The 20,890-nt window shown below is 40.6% G+C and overlaps 3 protein-coding genes across 3 annotated transcripts; all 3 read left to right on the forward strand.

The window, feature by feature from the left end:
• Window positions 1-2,120: 2,120 nt before the first annotated feature.
• On the forward strand, window positions 2,121-11,842 carry ube2d2 (ubiquitin-conjugating enzyme E2D 2 (UBC4/5 homolog, yeast)). The gene is made up of 7 exons (XM_046405382.1): window positions 2,121-2,397; window positions 5,043-5,106; window positions 9,000-9,031; window positions 9,177-9,254; window positions 9,451-9,556; window positions 9,973-10,066; window positions 11,682-11,842. Exons 1-7 carry the CDS (start codon window positions 2,374-2,376, stop codon window positions 11,725-11,727), a joined length of 444 nt encoding a protein of 147 aa, XP_046261338.1. The 5' UTR covers window positions 2,121-2,373; the 3' UTR covers window positions 11,728-11,842.
• Window positions 11,843-13,865: 2,023 nt separating this feature from the next.
• On the forward strand, window positions 13,866-16,736 carry zgc:110843 (uncharacterized protein LOC541492 homolog). The gene is made up of 3 exons (XM_046405384.1): window positions 13,866-14,046; window positions 14,982-15,184; window positions 15,807-16,736. Exons 1-3 carry the CDS (start codon window positions 13,977-13,979, stop codon window positions 15,894-15,896), a joined length of 363 nt encoding a protein of 120 aa, XP_046261340.1. The 5' UTR covers window positions 13,866-13,976; the 3' UTR covers window positions 15,897-16,736.
• Window positions 16,737-18,194: 1,458 nt separating this feature from the next.
• On the forward strand, window positions 18,195-20,884 carry cxxc5b (CXXC finger protein 5b). Its single transcript, XM_046405381.1, has 2 exons — window positions 18,195-18,427; window positions 19,274-20,884. Exon 2 carries the CDS (start codon window positions 19,472-19,474, stop codon window positions 20,363-20,365), a length of 894 nt encoding a protein of 297 aa, XP_046261337.1. The 5' UTR covers window positions 18,195-18,427; window positions 19,274-19,471; the 3' UTR covers window positions 20,366-20,884.
• The last annotated feature ends 6 nt before the right edge of the window (window positions 20,885-20,890 follow it).

Below are 20,890 nucleotides of genomic sequence, written 5' to 3' on the forward strand. Positions count from 1 at the left end.
CTACATGAGCGAGAAATGACACCTTGTGTGTGTATGTCTGCATGCACCAATAAACTTACAGTTTTCATCCATGTCTGTCCATATCCATACACAGTGGAGACTTCAAAGAAATTTAATAAAAGGTAATAAGTGTAATTCCTGGAAATATGGAAGTTAGTTACCACTTTCATTTTCCTGATTATTATTTTTTGACCATTAATATAAAAAAAAATGTGCTACTTTGTTTCTGGTGCAACACGCAATTTGCAAAGTGACTAATAACCAAAGTTGTGAAATAAATGCAGTGGACAAGTGTACAATATTTTGTAATGTAACAGAAAATGGAAACACTCAAGTAAAGCATATGTACATCAAAATTATACTCAAGTGCAGTATTTGGGTAAATGGAGTTAGTTACATTCCATCACTGTTTATGGGAATGGAAAGCTGGGTGATATTTGAACTCAACTGCAATAAATGGGTATATTTTTATTTGTTTGGGATATTTTTCGTGCTTTGTAGGAAGAACATGATGGGAATAGGAGAGAAATGGCTTTGCCAAGTGCTGCTTATCTGCTGTTCAAAGATATGTTATAAGAAAAGGGACAATAACAGTCACGTTTTTCTAACTGAAATGACAGTCAGATTTGCAGTTAGTATTAGCGCATTCTATCCTTTTCAATGTATTCCCCTCTAGACAATGTGTTTGGGAAGAAGAAATTCTATTGCAGCGACTTGTTTACTTTTCCATCCCTGTAATTTAAAAAAAAAAAAAAAAGTAGTTGCTTCAAACGTGGTGTGTTTGCTGGGTCCATGTGCTGTGTTTTTAGAGACTGAGGTAGGACGTGGAAATTCAGCTACTATGATCCGCCCACCTTTTAACGTCCACAGTGCACCTTTACCTGAAATAGTCTGACCGCCATCCTTTGACTCGACACCTGCAGATAAAAAAATCAGAACATTTTAAACTGCTCCAACGTGATATTCTGTGGCATACACTTTCAGTCGAGATAGTAAATTAGATATATAATTAAAGCATACAAATACATACAATCTGTAGTTACCATAGACCTAGTTTACATATGTCATATTCAGCGCTCACAGTCAGGTTGTGGTATCACTCCGCGCTGAGCAAACGCTGAGTATAGTAATCTGTAAGACACAAACCCCTAAAATTTAAATTATATTGATAAATATAACCAGTGGACTGTGAAATTCGTAAACTATCCACTATCTGTAAATATGTAAACAGAATTGTAGATGCAATAGTAACAATTATTTTAACATGTTCCCAGGAGTTTACCTCACGCAATATATGTGCTGGGTAGACATTTTGGCTCCGTCCGGCCCCTGTGGACACGGCTTTGCCGTCGGTTGCGAGGAGCCACAATGAGGCCAGTTGCAGTACTACGTCTCCTGCGTGCATTCACTGAATATGCTTGCCTTTACGTGCGCCTGGCGGCGGAAGGCTTTTTCGCGGTAGCGCACTGTGAGCAGTGAGACATGTGTTCCAACAATGAGACTTCCGGTTCTGGCTGCTGGCCTTCATAATAAAAGGGTAATCTTATGTGACTATTATCTACACATCATTTAATAGCCTGAAAAAATGATTAAAATGTCATAATATGGAAATGTGAAATGTTTTGTCAATTTTGTCAAGAAAATTAATCAGTAATTTTTTTGATAATTCTTTAGGCCTGATTAATCAGGTGACTTTCATGTCAAACGTGTTCTGACTCAGCTTCTCAGATTTGCTGTTTTCCTCTGTTGTATGTTTATCAGTTCAAACCCCTTGTGTGTGTTTGGACTTTTTGTCAGGCGAAAGTGGCAATTTGAAGATTTTGGACTTTCAGATTCACAAATGTTGTAATGATGGCTCTTTTCACTAAATGATATTTCATAAATCAAACATTCAATATCACAAGAGCAGCTTTTTGAAGTCGTAAATTGCGCTTAGAAGAGCAAGATTATTTGTTTAGCTTGAGTAATTGTGAAAACGTACATTTTTTACTCAAACATGTTCAGTTTAACGTTAAGGGTGTGGATAATGTACAGCTAAGCGGCATAATTTTTACATAAAATTTGTGAAGTTTAGAGGTGAGGGTTTTATTCTGAAGTGTTGGTTTGGGAAGTCTTGTCATTGTTGCTGCTGGTAGAACACAGGCCGCAGTGATTTGGTAGCCGCTGCAGTAGGAGGAAGGACCGCGGTTCTACCCCTTCTATATTACAGTTTCGCCTCGAAATTTTATCGTTGGTTCCTTTTGGTAGCGATCGGTAAATTGAGTGTAGAGTGACGGTGTTCTCTGATAACTAAGTCGTAGTATTACCAACGGACAGTGACATCAATCGCCATTTTAATTGCACGTTTTCCCCGACAGAACCGCTAGCACAACAATGGCTCTGAAAAGAATTCACAAGGTAAGGAAGTGAACGACAAGGCCCAGGATTTCGCAGTTTCCTCGGGGATTTAGTCCCAATGTCGCCCATCTTACGTGTGTTGTCGAGTTTATTAAACTAAGAACAATTTAAAATTATTAACTAAATATCTCAGGCTTGGTTTCAACTGCCAGCTAACGGTCTCTGAATAGCGAGTGACGACAGTGAGAGCAGCAATGCGCCGCCTGTGTTCACCAGTGCTGCTACAAATGGCCAACTGAACCGTTACACTTATAAGTAACTGTTGGGGTTAGATCTCTTGGTTACGGCAGGCCACATATGCTTACTATCGATATTTGAAATGCATTATCATAATTGTTCTTAATCCGTGGTATATTGCAATGTTAGCTATGCCGGTTCCTAGTTAATTATATTAGCAGTGTGTTAGCTGTTTCTGGCTAACATTATCTGTCCTGGTCGTTGGCTAACTCGGGTATGCTAACATTAAAGGGTTCATCTGATCAAGCTACCTTACTATTGTAACGCTATATCTTGACAGTAAAGAAAGGGTAGTTTCCATTCGTACACATCTTCTCAGTAGTTCACATGGGCGTTAGTGAAGGTGGCTATTATATATTGCAGTTACCTAAGCTAAGCTTGCTTAACTCGCTCCTTGATTTGACAGATAGCTAAGTTATCGAGCTAGCGGCAACGTTAGCTTTTCTTAAGAGAACGCTCGCGCTTATTTTTTATTTTATCACCCGATTTCAACCTGTTCTTTGTGGTTAGCGTAATTAATTTTCGTATATAAATGTATCTAAGTAGAATTGCAACAACTCGGAGATAACATAAGGGTGGATGTAACCTAAGCAAGCGTATATCTAGTCCCTGTTTTTTGCTTGTATTGTCTTCGCAGTGCGCAGCCTGCAGCTATTTTAACGTTAGCAACCATGACATAATATGTATATTATTGTTTGTGTTTGATATTGTAATTGTATGGACTCGATAAACGAGCAACATATTAAGGAAACGCTAGTAATAATGTTAGCTAGCAGTGTGTCGCTGTGGTAAAAACAGGCCCCACGCGTTGTTCGCCTGATGCCATGTTGCTGACAGCAGGCGAGCAGTAGATCGTCATTACAGCGTTTGTTTGATTGATTTAGCTTAATCTCATGTTTTGTCTTGATGATGCTAATTCCTACAGTAACGGAAGCCCATGTGGTAATGTGTCCGACCAACCAGCATAGTGTTTCTGCCACTTGACTTCATGTGCTGTTGTCGGCCCTGAACACCTAGTATTTACGCTAAGATAACATTTGCACCATAACGTTACATGGAGCTAACGTTGTGGCTTACACCCGGGTTACCATAGTGCCTTGGCTGTGTTAAAACATCTATCGTTGTATTGTGGACTCTGTTTCGTCGTAACATGTACTATCTGTTGTATCTGTAGATATTCTGTTACATAACAGTGGTCACTTCAGTAATCAAAGCTCACGGCGTAGTTGTCGTGTCATTAGGAATTGCCTTTAGAGTCGTTACAATTGCAGTGACACTTAGTAGCAACATCAGTGACACCCGTCATGGGATTTGTTTACAGTTATACAGTTAACTGTACAGTAGTTCCAGAATTAACTTTTTGGTCAACCTGCCAATGTCCAGTGAACAGAAATAAATTCCAGCCAAAATATCTTTCAACCAGCCATAAAACTGTAGCTTGCTTCTTCTAGCTTCTTTATAATTACTTTAATTTATTCTTAATAATTTTGAGTTTTGTGCTGTTGGTTGGACAAAACAAGTAATGCAGAGGTGTCAATTTAGCCTCTGGAGAAATTGTGACAGAACTTTTCCCAGTTTTTAGATTTTTTTTTACATTCCAAACAGTCCATTAATGAAGAAAATGATGTAGCAGATGAATTCATAATGAAAATAAGCTTTAGCTACAGGTCTGTACAAGATAATTCAGAATGAGCTCCACCTCAACCAACCACAACAGTAAAATCCCACCTTTAAATTAATGTGTGAGTAATAATCTCATGATACAGTCAGACAGGGTTGTCCTAACCTAACAAGTTAGGTCAGCTTCAGTACATCTGTTTGAGCGATCCCCTTTAAGAAAAGCTGCCTTTTGGACAACCCGTGAGTGTGTCTAGCAGGTTTGCTGTGGGATGTGAGTATCAGCACATTTCCACAATCACAGACAAGTGCTTGCTAGAAAGGGTATTGAGATACTTTAGTCATTATTATTATTTTGCGATCTGGCCAAATAATATTTTTTGATCTCAATAGCGATTCACAATCTAAATTAAATCTCTTTTTTTTTCTCAATTTAGAAACACCCTGTGGACTCTAGTCAGACTTGAAATAATCTGTGAATTTCTTCATTTGCACCATTAAAATGCAATATTACATTAAGTAATGGTAAGACAGAAAAGTAAGAAATTTTGGATACGGCATCAGAATGTTAGTGACTTTTAGTATCAAATTATTACAGCTTTATTCCCCCCGTAGGAATGTTGTTTATTGTCATGTTTTTGTGTTGCTATTTCCAGTTAAGATATTATGTAGTGTTTTCTGTGATCCACATGGTTGTTTGTAGAAATGTGAAATGTGAAATGTGAAATCTGTAAGAAATTTTGCACCATATTGCAGGACCTGATTAACTGACTGTCATTTGTTTGTCTCAGGAATTGAACGACTTGGCACGGGACCCACCAGCCCAGTGTTCTGCAGGACCTGTAGGAGATGACAGTAAGTTCATCCTCATATCCCAACACTGACCTGGTAGCTCTGTGTAACAGGGGCTCAAAATTGCTTACCCTTCCCTTATTTGAGCAAGGTCATTTATTAAAGAACTTTGTATGCAGTAATAGATATTCATTAGTCAGGGAATGTCCTATTCTCATTTATTACACACCATGTAGATTCAGCCTTTCACCTGTGAGTTAGAAATAAACTGTCTCCAGTATCTGCTCTGTCAGGTTACATTTTATGATTGTGGTGATTAGTCTGGATGTGGAAAACAGTCCTCAGTATTTTTTTATTATCACAATACAAAATATTATGGACTACAACTGAAATACATACAATGTTTTCAAAGCCAACTCTTGTAACTTGGAAAGGAACATACAAACAGGCGCTGGCTCTTGATGTAAGGAGTTCAGTACGTAAACTAAATGAAGGAAATACTCCTGTTTTTTTTTAACAAACTGAACTACCAGGAAATTCTTTTACTGCCTCTTGTGAAAACACTGGTTCACTATGAAACAATAATATTCCCAACTCTGTTGCTGCATGTCAGTTTCACTTTTGCTTTGTGTAGACTGTATGCAGCTTGTCAAGTTCAGGAATGTCTCACACCTCCAGCAGCTCTTAGCTCTCCTTTCAATAACCCAGCCACCTGTGTCTGTTTTTAATTTTCTTGTTGTTTGCTCATTTCCCTGCTGCCTTTTAAGTTCATTGTCCATCTCAATATAGATGTGACTTAGGTTTTGAGTGAGTTCTGTATAGTAGAAAGAGTTGTGAACAACTCAAAGTAGATAGTAAAATTCAGATACTCAAAGTTTTTATATTAATATTCGCTCTAAAGGTGACCTGATTGACATACATAGTGGACCCTGCTAACTTCATCTATGGAGCCAAATTATGGTTGATCATAGCTTATGTCTGAATGACTGCAGGATGGCACGTTTGATATATTTTTATCAGTTACCTTCCTTGAAACCCACCAGCCAAGTGCAGTAGGAACATGTTAACACCTTTTGTGTCTCTGACATTTCACAAAGTAAACCACAGCAGTATGCATGTTTGGAATTTGTAGGTCACATGAAGTGCACGTTATTTAAGTTTTTGTAATTGTTTCAAACGTGATCAAGTAACAACGGATTTAGGACAGATTTTTCCATTGTTATGTGTACATTAGGGCTGCAAGTAACAATTATTTTCATTATTGATTAATGTGTTGATTATACTTTCAACTTGATCTTTTTTTACTCTGTTTATTGACTAATTTTATGCATGTTTGTACTTGGTAACACTTGTTCATTTCCTTATGTAATATGAATGAAACAAGACAAAGAGCTTCTAATATAAGCATCATTTATGAAACTGATATCATGAATTTTTAGCAAGAGAAAATAAAAACTTGTATCCTAGATAATGTTAGTCACTATCATATTTAAAAAAAAAAAAGAGTGGGAAAAAAATGCCGATTGCAAGACATTAGGGAAAAAAGGAATCTACACAGTATGTCGTCTTAATTGTTCTCCTTACTTAGTATAATAAGGCATGCTTCTCCAAGGACCAAAAAAAGGAGGGGAAACAAAGAAAAACACAAATGAAAAGTGAAGCAGTTCCACACATACAGTACCATACTTGAAACTTTTATTTTAGTTCTTATGTTCTCCCCATTTTCTTCATCTATTATCAATTATATGTCTTTGAGTTCTAATTATGTTATCCTCTCTATAGTGTGTTTTTGATTGATCTAATACCTTTATGTCTGTATTGCGGGCTTGGATGTTTGAAACCACTTGATCTTAATTGCTTTCAAGGCAGTAATTTAAAAATTTTCTTGCCAAGTATTTGTCCTCTTCTGCTATATATTAAGGACTCATACAGAGAATATAGTGCTTAGTGACTGGTGGTCAAAAAATTGAAACTTGACATCCTCTGGACGTCATTGTTTATTGCTTTCCAAAGATGTAGTCCCTGCAATATCTTCAACACCTTGATGAAATCTTGTATTTTTTCTGTTGAATTGATTAATTCTTTTTTCTTTTTATCTATAAAATGTCAAAATTGTGAAAGGATTTTCAGTTTGTTTTGTTGTTAAAGTAACCATCCAAAATCCATAGACCCTTCATGTACTATCATAGGTGACAATGAAAAGCAGTAAATTCTTACATTTAAGAAGCTGAAACCAGCAGTTGTTTGACTTTTCTGTTGTTGTTTGGAAGCAATTAATCAACTAATTTTTTTTCAATCAACTGGTCGATTAATCAACCAATTGTTGCAGCTCCAGTGTACAAAACACTACCACCTTTCCTTCTAATTTTGCTGGAACTTTGATCTTTGTTGGAAAATTATCTCTACTACCACCGATGGAAAAATAATGCTGCTCAAGCCTGTAAATGAATGAGCCGATGCTTATCACTACTGAAACAGCTGGGTTCCACAAGGGAACAACGCCCACACTTGTCTTGTGCTTTGGGTCTGTGACATATGGACGTAGGACCACATAGTCACACTTGAATGACATTCACAAAATATCATTCAAAAGAATTTCATAATCTGTAGTTTACACACACGACAGTACATGCTTGTGGAACATGTACTGCAAATTGTGTTGTCTTTTTCTAAAACTGTAAAAATCATCCTCATCCGCAACATGTTTGGCTCTTTAGTCTGCTGCTGCTTGGCTCTGCCCAGGTGTAGTAATTTGACATCATCAGTGGAACAGGAAAAAAAGAACATTTCATGTACATGAAATTGAAATTTGTACATTTCATTATGTACAAGAAATCAATAAAATTTGTCAGATCTGACAGTGAATCAAGAGCGATGCCTTTGCTTATATTCAAAATCACAATACTATTGATCTGAGCTGTTGATTCATTTTTTTTGCATGTGTTTCAATGGTGTTACTTTCAGTATATTTATATGCATATGGTGTGTGTGGCATGTTTTTACCCTAGAACAGCACTGTGGGAAAAGACAATAGCAGCAATATTTCTCTTTACATGACGCTTCCTGCCATCCAACATCAGATAAACCACTTCACTACAAACATTTGTCCTCAAACCTCAACAGGATGCTTGTGTTAGAAAGGTTTCAGCCCTACCAAATCAAATTCTGATGGCTTGTTTTTGTGTCATTCAAGATTTTTTTTTAGATTAGCAATATCATAAGCAGTACTTTCCATATTATTCATATAAGAAACCCTTCCGAATGTGAACCCATTGAGCAGAGCACGTAAGCGTGAGCGTCGGGACTGTGAACAGAAGCATTTTTTGATGGAGTGCGGAACAGATTTTTTTTTTTTTAAAGGTGGAGCATTGTCTTATCTCACATTCCAACCTCACCTTTAATTTTGCCGTCATGCTGCTCACACCACACACACACACACAACATGAGTTCGAAGTTCCTAACTATTATTTAGACGTTTACCTCTTCTCTTCTGAAATTTAAAGATTTCAAATGAAGTAAAATTATGTTATGAAAGTAGCCTGGGAAGAGACCAAATGAATCTGTGGAGCTCATTGTTTATTTGAGAATTAGCCTGGCTAGCGTTTAAGCTAATATAAAATACAGTGCCACTTTTTTTGTTGTTGTTTCATTGAGTGAGAGGTGAGTGATTTGAGTGGAGCGGCGTGGCCTGGAATGGCTTTGAGCTTGTGGAAGAGAGGAGAGAGCGACCATCAGCGAGCGAGGATAGGAAATTCTTACCACTCCACTGTGTTCACAAGCTCTGCCATTTAGATTAAAAGAATTGTTTCCGAGAGTATTATCCTGAGTTGCACTTTATGTAAGAGCCTGTTATTCAACTGTACAAACAAACATGCAGCATTATTTATTCTAACACTTCTCAGCTACACATTGTGTTCTTAGTGTTTTATAACCAATTTCTCTTGATTTTGTTTCAGTGTTTCACTGGCAAGCCACAATAATGGGACCTGTAAGTATTCCAACATTAATTGTAGTGCTTTAGTTTTAGCCGATAAACTGAATTTCTGCTTACCTAATTAACGTAGTTTAATTTGAATTCATTTGTCACTTTTGCATGTAATAAAGTTAAAGGGTCTCATCTCTTTCTACATTAGAATGACAGTCCTTACCAGAGCGGGGTTTTCTTCTTGACCATACACTTCCCCACAGACTACCCCTTCAAACCGCCAAAGGTAACAAAGTCATAAATGAACACAAACACAGATGCAGCTTACGTCAACACAGTAACAATGAGGCACATGAAGTTCGTCCTGGCTGCTGAAACATACCACAGCTTTACATCGTTCAGTTTCCTGTTGTTCCTCTCACCTGCCCCTCTTTCTCACCCCCCACCCCCTCCACATTTCTTTTCTCTCTGTCTGTTTTCAGGTTGCATTTACCACAAGAATCTACCACCCAAATATCAACAGCAACGGCAGCATTTGTCTTGACATTCTGCGATCACAGTGGTCTCCAGCTCTCACCATCTCCAAAGGTAAGCTGATTCTTCCTGGCCCTCAGACTTTTAAGTGCACAATTGCACATACAGTTCCAGATAAACGACAGATACTTCTGCCTTTATAAACAGCATTTTAAGAATGGAAGAATAGGGAAAACCTTTTGTTTTCCTTTTTGATTGACACTGTTCCCATGAATAATGTATTGATATCTATTGATGTTGATGTTGGCTTTAGCTCTTCTTATCCAGACGAGGACAGCAGTTTTTCTTTTTAAATGCCAATTACATGTATTATCAACAGTTCCAATGCCATGACAAGTACTCTACCAAACTTGAATCAGAGGCTCATCTGAAAAAAAAAAACATTAGAGAGTCTAAAAATGTTTTTTAAAACAGATTTTATTTGTAAATTCTGATTGATTTGCTCTTAACCTTGGCCTGGTTCATTCCAGTCCTCCTGTCCATCTGCTCTCTGCTGTGTGATCCAAACCCGGATGACCCCTTAGTACCCGAGATCGCTCGCATCTACAAGACGGACAGGGAAAAGTAAGTAATAAGTTTCTTATTTTGCTGCATCATTTGAGTATTTTCCTTTCCATGCTTCACGCCTCTTCTCAAAGCAGAATGCTTTGGGTCACTGCTCTTTAATTTTGAGACGATCTACGACCCAAACTGATGTCAAGTCCCTGCCAGCCTGATTGGAGGTGTGCAAAAGCCTGTTCTGTCAGAGTCAGTATCACACCGTGGCTGCTGATGGACACAGTCTCCATCTTGATACATTAAGAGTATGCAACAATCAGGGGATTTTCCAAAAGTTACACATAAGGGTTGCAATTTTTAAAAAATGATTATCACAGATTAAATCATGCTGCCTTATGCTAACTGCTTACTCTTTGCTCTCTTTTTGTCAAGATTTTTGACAATTCAGTTGTCACATCTGTATATATTTTTATCAGACAAAACTGAGCAGGAGCTCAGTGCTGATGTTCAGTGTCAGCAGCCCTGTCATGGTCAGTCAGTTGATTCATTTAGTGTGAGCATACAAGACTCAGGTTCTGGACAGTTGCATAGTGCAAGTTAATGCTGGGTAACTCTGTAGAAACCAGAAACAGCAAGCAAGATTTCAGAAGTGTCCAATTGAAAAATCTCATCACCTTCCTTCAGGCCTCCCTGCAAATCCTCTCCCCTTGGGGGGAGGTGTAGTGATGAAGATCGGTTCTTTCCCAAGTCTGTTACGTAAATTCATATAAATGCAAGAAAAACTGCTGTCACGAACATACCCGTCAGGCGGCCCGGCAGCTACTGATCACTGCTGTGTGTACGCGCTTTGTGCTGCTGGATTAGCTGTCCTGTGGCTGCTGCAACTGGTCACTCGTTCTTCGGCTTGAGGCCTGTGTGCTGGGCTGCGAGCGCAGGCCATCGCTGTCGTTACTAACTGTATCCAACTGTCCCATGTCTCATTCACATTAGGGATGAGCATGAGTAATTGACAAGCCATTTAAGCACTGCTACCCTCGCTAGTCGACACCAGACGTGCTAGATGGTTGTTACATTAATTATTATTGTTGTGTTAAAGTACATTTATGAGCCTTTTCTAGAGCCAAGTGTATATAGAACACCACATTGGATCAGAAGACAAACTTCTATCAGACAGTATTAAGTGGTGCTATGGCAAACATGTCAGCCCCTACAGAACACTTTTACAGTACATGTTTGCATAATTTACATGGAAATTTTGTTTTCCTAATCAGCTGTTGTTCAGTTAAAAAAAATGAGTATTACTAGTGTTAACAACAAATAATGTTAATAACTATTTCAAATGGCTCTTATATGCTTTTTTAATGTAATCAGTACAGTGAAAATTTTCTTTTTTTTTTTTTTTTTTTACTGTGACTGATTGACTGGCAGCGTTGACTTCTGGTAGTTTGCAAACATGCAGAATTTCTGTGCAAGAATGTCGAACTGTATGTATTTTTGTAGCCAGCTGGCGTCTCTGCTACTACACGGATGAAACTCATCTATTCATGGAAACTTGTGGACGTGAAAGTGTTGCAACTTCTCTACAGGTGTTTTGTGATTGCATGAAATGCTGACATGTTTGTCTTTGCAATGCTAAACATCTAACAGTTCCTCCTCTCTGTCTTTCTCTGCTTGTTCACAGGTACAACAAAATAGCTCGGGAATGGACACAAAAGTATGCAATGTAGTGTTGGGGTAGAATCATGGCCAACCACCTCTACGACGTAAGGTTAGGGGAGCTTCTGACGTAAAGAGAAAACAAACAAAAAAACCATTCAAACAAATGAAAAGTTTAAAACAAGATCTTGTTGGTTTCCATTGGAGTGCTTTCTTTGAGCCACGCCTCCCCTTCATCAGAGTACCTGTAAAAACTCCCTCTGCCCCACCTCCTTCTTCCTCCCCCCTTCTCCCTCTCTCTCTGACTCTCCCCCATCCCCCTCCTGCCTCTCAGCTCACCCGCCCACCCTCCAGTGTACATATTGTCAACTTGCAATGGTAACATCCATCTTTGCCTACTCCTTTTCCACCTACTCCCTCCCTTATGACCTCTGACCCCATCTCCTGACTTCCGTATTCCTTTATATTTTTTCACCATGCAGGTTGAAACCCCCCCCCCCCCACACACACACACACACACACGTCTGCATCCTCACCCACCTTCCTCAGATGTTAATCACTAGAAGCATTCCTATGAGCATCTATAAAACTTTGAGGGGACCTTTTTTTCCCTTTTATTTCCCTGTTTTTAAGGGGGTGGGAGACAATAACATGGAGGGATTTTTACACTCTGCGCCCTTTCTTGCTTTGTTTTTCTTAATGATTCCCATCTGTAGAGGTGACCGTTCAAGAAAGCAGTTTCCACACGTGAGTTGAAGGGCACTCTGTGTTTATACAATAAATATGTAAAAGAAGTCATTGCAGGCTATGTCAAATGGGGGGAAAAATTCACATCGTCTTTTTTTGTCTTCTGGATTCTATGAAAGGACTTGAATTCATCCCCATACCTCCTGCTCTTGACCCTTCTCCTCCCACCCCACCTTACCCAAGTTGACCCGTTTGTACACACACATAGACACACATGCACGCACAAATGTAACCCCATGTCACCCCCACCACTATCACCAACTTTTCTTTATTCACAAAGTGGAGGTTCTGGACCAGGTATTTAAGCAATTTATTTTTCTTAGTTTAACCTGTGTTTTTATCCCCCCCCCTTCCCCCCCATAACTCTTTAGGTTGCATTTTTTTCTTTTCTTTTTTGTTTTCTTTTTTTGCTATTGTTAAATTAGAGGCTAACATCTTAAAAGGCTATGGGACTGGCTTGGGCTCTGGGTGCGAGGAGAACCCACTCTTCTTGCACAAAACCTCTGTATATTGAATTACCTGAGAGGCTCGTTGAGCTTTGTGTGTTGATTAAACTGTGTAATAAAAAACCAGTGACTCCTGTGTTGACTCATTCTTAGGCCCTTTTGGGGGACATTGAGGTGAGCGAGGGACATGTAGCTGGGCTGCATTCATGACCCAGTTTTACAGAAATTTAACAGGGTGAACAGTGTCTTCCATTACACATGATATCATTGTTAATTGATAATTAAATCACCACCACAAGATTCTATGTGTATATTTGGGAGAGTTTGATTGTTGGATAAAACTGAAACCTGGAATTTCGCAGTTGTTCTTATTGAATGAATGCATGAAGGAGATGTATTTCAACTGTTTCTGTTTGCTGCTAATGTCTTATGTGAGTGGGAAACTAACCTTCAAATATAGATTTAAAGAATACATTTGCATAATATACATTACGTTAATATACTACTGTTAGACTTCGTTTCAAACATTACACTCAGTAATGTTTTATGGTAATAGGTGGTTTTGTCGCCCTCTTGCGGTGTTATAAAAAAACATCGTTCCATACAGTCATTGTTTTTAAAAGAACATACAGAAACGAGTAACGTTATAACACGTCTATCTTTTCAAAGTCGCTGTACCTCAAAGCTTCCTAACTAGATACCCACATTCGCTAATGGATACTGGAATTTGGATACGGGCTCGGGTAAAGTGAATAAGTGAACCCTGAAATACGATTGTCTTGTCAAACTGCCTCTCCCGCAGTCAAGAATTAACTTGTAACAGTCGCAAGAACATACACTCAATGAACACAGGGCCTTCGTTACAGGTGAAACATTTGTATCACGTTTCAGGAAGGAAAAGCCACAGGTCAAATCTGTGGTTGTCGTTACGATTCAGTGTACAGGCAGTTTTAAGGCGAAGACGGAAGTACGATGAAACGCGTTCTCCCTTCACGGTTCTCATTGGTTCATGCACGGTGACGTAGCGGGCTCAGCACGGCCCTTGTGGAGCTGACAGAATTCAGAAAAGACTCCTTGGTTGACCTTGCTGTGAGCGTAGACTCCAAACAACACAGTCCGGGGAAAACATGACAACCCCAGGTTTCCCTGCTATATCGGTGCCTCCGACGCCCAGCTCGGGATTCAGGTTATCAAAAGGTAACGTCTTAAATGTAGCTAAAGGCATGCTAGCATTAGATCATAGTGTTCGTTTGGAGCTGAATGAAAACTTAACATGTCTGCGACCAAACGTAACCTAAGCCGGCTAACAATAAACGTAACGGGCTGAATTGTTTGCAGGATACAGCACTATCGAATGCAGACCACTTCTGAAAAATCGAATGCACAAACCTTATCGTGTCATTTCTAAAAATAACTACTAATTCATTGCGGTGTCAACACCTTTCAGTTGCTGGCTAACAGCCATTAGGCTAGCTAACGCTAACTGGTCGTCCGCCGTTTTGGATACAGCCGCATGTGGTTCCAACTTTAGACTGTTTCTCAGGTAGTTTTGGACCTGGAGCTGGAGGACATGATCCTAGCAAGTGTCCACGGTAGAATTATGTTAATGTATCATAGCCTCTAGCCGCTCTCTCGAAGCGGCTAATCACTGAATCTGTTGATCCAGACTGACAGTAATGCTCCTGTTCGTCTAGCCTTAGGCTCTGCGTCATGTGATGCTCAGTGGGTCTGGATTGTCTGAAACAGTGCCTTGCCAAAATGGCTAATTTTACATGTCCTGGTCAAAATGTAAAGCTACTGCACACGGATCTTAAGTTGTCAGACAGGTCGTCTTCATTAGAAATCCTTCTTCTTATGATGCAATATCGCGAAGTTGTTGGAAAGGAAAGGCTGGATGGACCTTTCTTTTTAGTGAGAACAGTGTCAGCCGATTGAAATAGGGCATGGAGGACTGAGAATCTGACCTCAAAGCTTTTTAGATTTAGCGGAGCTTTGACCAACAGAGGCATACAATGGGGATTTTTATAGGCTCAGTAGTAAAAGCTTTATACAAATGGTAATAATGGTACTGAAATGTTAACGTTTCTGTATCTGTATTCCCATCATGACTGTATCTCTTTCTCTCTGTGCAGAGCACTTTGTGGTTGCAGTGCCAGTTGCAGTGGTTGCAGCCGTTGGAGGTTTCCTTGTCAGCCATTACTTGAGCGGACGGAGCTGTAAAAAGGGCCAGGTGAACACATCCATCAGTAAAGACAGTCCAAAAGTGGTCCACAGCTATGACATGGAAGACATCGGCATCAAGGCAGTGTACTGCCGCTGCTGGAAGTCAAAGAAGGTCAGGCAGCCACTACATACACATTCATAGTTGCACTTAGTGTTTGAGTAACTGGACACTTGGTAAGCTAGTGAATCAACTTTTTAGGGGTCCAAAATTAGCAGAGTTTTCCATAATTAAAGGTCCTGTTGTCGTTTGTTGCACTTTTGGTCATATCCAAGTCAGGTGTCTTTCCTTTGACTGCTAGACTTAATTGGAAATTTTCTGGTTTCACACCCTTTTCAGTAGAACCATGCTCAGTCTTAAAACTTGTCTGAAGTGCTATATAGGAAAAAATCCCTTGGTGACACTGATCTATAGATTTTATTGGAATCTGAATTTAGCTGATATGGGCAGCTATCATATTGTGTGGAGGTTGCATTTTAAATTGAGAGCCTTCAAACTGAAATTGGCTCAAGCGGGTGAAAACAAGATCCACAGTTTGCTGCATGGATATAGAGTAAAGAACAAGGTAAATCAACATCTAACACATTGTCTCAATCTGCTAAATTGAATGTTTTGATAATTTATAGCCACTATGAATTTGTGGATTTGACTAGATATTTCCATTTCCAGTTTTATCATTAAGTACAAGTTAAGGTTGTTAACTTGATAAGAGTGACACTGTGCAATATCTTTGCAGTTTCCTTACTGCGATGGCTCCCACGCCAAACACAATGAGGAGACCGGAGACAACGTCGGACCGCTCATCATCAAAAAGAAGGATGCTTAAGTCAACTAATCTGAGAACTCCGTCCTCCCTTGACTTGTCATGCACCCAGACCCAGTCTCTCCAGTAATTTATCATCATCGCTGCAGTGTCACACTGATGGTTATGGTATGGCTGTGTCATAATTAAACCAAGCAGCAGATATTCTTCATAGCCCAGAACAAAAACTCAGTGCTAAAAACGTTGATGAATTTTGATTCTTACATTCCACACTGTGTCCACATTAACCGACTTTGAAATCAAAAGTCATCAGAGGACAGATAAGGGAGAGATTTTGACAATCAGCGCACTCAGACATGAAGACAGCATGACATCTGCATTTGGGCCTACTTAAATTGAAGAGTTTAGTTCAGATTCTCTCTGGACATGAGATTAAAGTGAAATATTTCACCCTGCAGGCATTGTATCTTTATGTCTGGTGTCACCTGTGTCCCCCTCCTTCTTGACCCCTGGTGTGGAGCAGGTGGTTGAAACATAATGAACGGGCAACTCTTTGCCTCAGTCAGTCCAGTATTTCTTTGAATTCAGCAAAGGCCTTATAATTAAATCTACAGCCCTCGACTCAGAGTCTGAACACATGCTACCCAAATGAATGTTACATGTCAAGGTTTTTTTTCTTTGCAGAGCTGCTTAGATGGGAAATGTAGGTTATGTTTGTCTTAAATGATCTTCAATCTTGAGGTGTTCAGATCTAATCTGTAAAGTGTTCAAGGGTAAAAACTGCTTATAAAGGATATATTTTGCTTTATTTGTTAGATTTATTTTCTACTGGCTGCGGTGTGTCTGACTTGATGAGTCATTGTTCTGTATATTGTGAATAAAACTTGTGAGTGATTGATCTGATTTGTGGGCTTCATGTGTTTATTTTTAGGAGGCTTTTCTTTGCAGCTGGCAGGGGCCAAACTCTACATTTGTTTGTGTTCTTAACCACAGGATCGAAAGCACTTCACCTTCATTGGCAGTGAGGCAGAGCAGTGTGTTTATGGATTAACAGTGCACAGGGGTAATGAGTAAACAGCCTAGTGTGGTGACTGCAGACTTGTATGAGTGTGTGTGTGTTTGCTTGAGGCCTTGGCTGGCGGTGAGGGTAGGTGAGCTGTCGGGCTGCAGTGTCCACCAGCACCAGTGGCCATTTTAAGATGTGGCAGTATTTATGGTGACCACTAGAAGACGCTGTGTTTACACGGATGGCCCAGGCCAGACAGTGTACGCAAGTACGGTGGGCCCCTGCTCCCATAGTGACACACGCATGCACGTACACACACACACACACGTACACAAGCACGCATGCACGAGGTATCTGGCTGCGTGCCAGATGCAGCGGAGGACTCTCACAAGAGGTGGAGTGGACTCCCGTCTCCCTGTGTGAGGAGTCACCTTTAACAGCTCTTTAACAGTGTGCTCACAACGTAAGGGAAACATTTACGTTGTAACTAAAGGAGTATTAGCATGTAGCCTGTTCATGCTAAAGTAGACTATTTAACTGCTCACTCACTGGAGTTGTGATTGTTTGAGCGAATATGTTGAATGTTTTTTGTTCATTTTTCATTTTTAGATTGTTTTCAACTTATATCTTTACCTCTATGTGATAAAATAATATCCAACGAAGTTGACTTGTTGAGTTTAGCGGTCATTTCTAATGAAAAATAGTTAAAAGTGTAATTTAAAGATAAGTTTTACACACTTCCGGTTTGGATAAAACTGACAATTCACACAATAGAAAAGTTTTTCTTTCACACATATTGTCCTTGTTAATAATTCTGTGTTTATTTTTCTTCTGTTTTAATTGTTGTAGTGTGTTGTAGTGTGGTAACAACATTTTTAAAATGTAATTTTAAAACATGTAGTAGTAGCCTATAACACCAACCTGACCAGACTGAAAACGACCCTTTTAGTCTTGCTGACGTGTTCCACTTAATCAAAAAGGTGTTTTCAAGTTATTTATAAATTTCAGACCTCAGCACACCTTTTTTTGGTTTACATGTTGCTTTCCTTGACTGAACAGGAATTATGAATGAGTCTGGGTAACGGATTAGGCCTTAAAGGAAAAAGACAATTTATTTATTTAATAATGAAGCCTAATATGAATTGTTCACTAGCCTGCTCTAATAAATAACGTCCAATAACAAACATTATTATAAGGATTTAATGCAGTGTTTTTAGCAGGGCTAACGATGTTTTTGTACATTTTTTTATTTTTTATTTTTTTGTTATACGGAGTGCATGAGTGGGACTGATGGGTATTAATACTGGCTTCATTCGTCATCCCGCGGTATACACGACAGTTGTCCGTGCATGTTGGACTGTTCCTGTTGATATCATGGGGTCGCTCTGACCACGGTCTCGGCTTCAGAGTCCACTTCGCATTTTGAGCGACGCCCCCAAATTCCGTGCAGAGTGTTTGCAGACCCTCCGGGACGGAGAGGTGGAGGAGGAATCGGCAGCTCCACCGTCCATATACACTACAATCACCACCCTATTAGTTCATGACTTCATCATAATTTTGACAGGGGAGTTTGGACCGTATTTAGAAGGTAAGGCAAGACGTTATATCATTACTTCCTGTTGATTTTCGTTGTTTTGTTGTAGTCGCCTTTTCCTGCGCGCAGCGCCGTGTCGCAGCGACCACTCGGACTGTGGTCAGCTCGTCGTGGCGTCGGTCGAACACCGTCTTCTTAGGTAACCTTAATTATGGTGAAATGATCGATCGGGTTTCCTGTTCGACCCATAAAAGGGTATACACGCGTGTGCTGTAACAGCATATATGACCCTCGTTTAATCGCGTTAGTAGTTTTCCTACAAATGTGGACATGGGATATAGCCTGGTCTTTTTTTATCCACAGCAACCGCATCGTTGCGCACCTCGCTCCTCGTCGTCGATACCAGACAAAAGACAGCCAGTTTTTTTACGGTTGTCTATATAGTCTTTCTCTGTTGAGCTAAAGCTTTGGCTGGTACACATAACAGCAGTCGTCAAAATGTATTTGAAAAGCGCGCTCCACATTTGACCTGCGCATATGCGCATATCTTTGCATATTGTTGTCGCTCTGTTATTGATTGCATTGATATACCGTGAAATTCTTAAAGGGATACTGCCTCCTGTATGCGGAAATCACTGGCGAGGCATGCACTCTGTCTGTTACATGGGTCTGTTCATCTCTATCCGAGCAGTCTTATTTCTAAATCCACACACACACACGTATATATTATTATTTCACTTTAAACACAGATTCTCCACAGTCTGTTTTTCTGACAGTGTCAAGCAACTCTGTATAAAAAATATCTCCCAGACTCATCTATCTGTTTAGTTTGTTTCTGTATTCATCTCTCCAACATTTCTATTCTTAACCTTCCTCTCTTCATCCCCTATTCATTTCTAGCTCTCCAGGACTCTGAGGCTGCTGCAGAGAATGGGAATAGGGACACAGGCCAAGGCTTGCCATTTTGGCTGAAGTAACAGCAGGACGGTTGTCAACCCCACATCGGCTTCAATCCCCTTCTCCCTTACCTCTCCTCCCACACACACACGCACACACACACACACACAAGGACAAACACCCCCACACACAGCCACAGCTATGTCAACTGCCGTAGACATTGCCGGCCCTTCCTCACCGGATCAGGCCCACACCAGTGCTAAAATCCCCAATGAACCACTGAGACCCAGCCTTAAGCGCTCTAGCCACCCCTACAGCCTCTCCCATTACATCTCCACCCCTTCCCCGGCCGTGGACGTCAAAGGCCTGATCCAGCCCGCCCAGAGCCAACAGCGGGCTGCCCAGCCTGCGCACACTAAGCCTCGCCGGGCCCCCTCTTGGCCTGACATGTGGGAGTCGCCCAGCGGGCTCCACCTGGCCCATGCTGCAGAGCTGCTGATGCGCGCTGGTCTGCTGGCTCTGACCCCTGCCACCACAGAGCAGGCCGGCCTAGGTGCACAGAGCAGCCCGCCGGCTAAAAGGGAGGCTGCAGAGGCAAGGGGGGTGAAGGGAGATGGTGAAGGAGGTGGATCCGGACCTGAGGAGGAGGAAGAGGACTCCTCTGGATGTGGCACTGACTTCCAACCCTTTCTAGGTGCCTGGTTCCCCTTTAGCCCCACTCTGTTCCCTCTGGCAGGCTTTCAGATGGGGGGAGGCCACTGGCGGAGTGCGGCCATGGGAGCTGAGGGCATCGAGGGGCTGGTGGCCGAGGGCTACTCTCCTGGCTCTCTGGGTGGGAGCAGTGGCGGGAGAAGGAAGAGGAAGAGGTGCGGGGAATGCGTACCTTGTCGGCGTCAGACGAACTGCGAACAGTGCAGCAGCTGCCGCAATCGCAAGAGAGGACACCAGATCTGTAAATACAGGAAGTGTGAGGAGCTGAAGAGGAAGCCGGGAGGTCCTGGGTTTGAGGGAAGAGTATCTGGGTTTGATCTAAGGGGCTCCGACTTTACATTGGGTCTGGCACAAGAGAGAAGCAATGGCACCTTGGATGGATAGTAATGCATGTGCTGACAGCATTTGTCAGAGGATCCTGGTTGGATGATTGTTGAGGAGCTGCAGTGTAATAAAAATACACAGGACACCATCTTATCTTGCTCGGACTGTGGTTCAGAGATCATCAAAACTTGCGTTTAGTGAGGAGCTGCAGCTCCGTTAAAGAATGTCCACACTTGTTCCCATCCTTTCTTTTGACAATCAGTGAATTGGAGAGGAGAGAAAGAAGGATACCAATGTGTGTCAATATTTAGATGATGACAAAAATGCTGTAAATAGACTGTAAATATCTGGAAAACATTGTCTTTTTTTACATCCCTTTCCAGTTTGGATGTATTGTGTTTCAACATTTAAAAAAGGAGCCAAATGTTTTGTTTCTAATGGGAAGTTTTGTTTTTGTTGTTCTGCCGTCACTGCATTAATAAGAAATGAATGAGTTCAGCTGAGGCTAAATTATTTCATGTGCAGCTTGTACTGTATAGCTCTGTTTGCCCTTTTGAAATAAAAGAAATTGGCCATGTCTACTTG

This window comes from Scatophagus argus, chromosome 12, assembly GCF_020382885.2.
Source record: "Scatophagus argus isolate fScaArg1 chromosome 12, fScaArg1.pri, whole genome shotgun sequence".
In the NCBI taxonomy this organism is placed as follows: domain Eukaryota; kingdom Metazoa; phylum Chordata; class Actinopteri; family Scatophagidae; genus Scatophagus; species Scatophagus argus.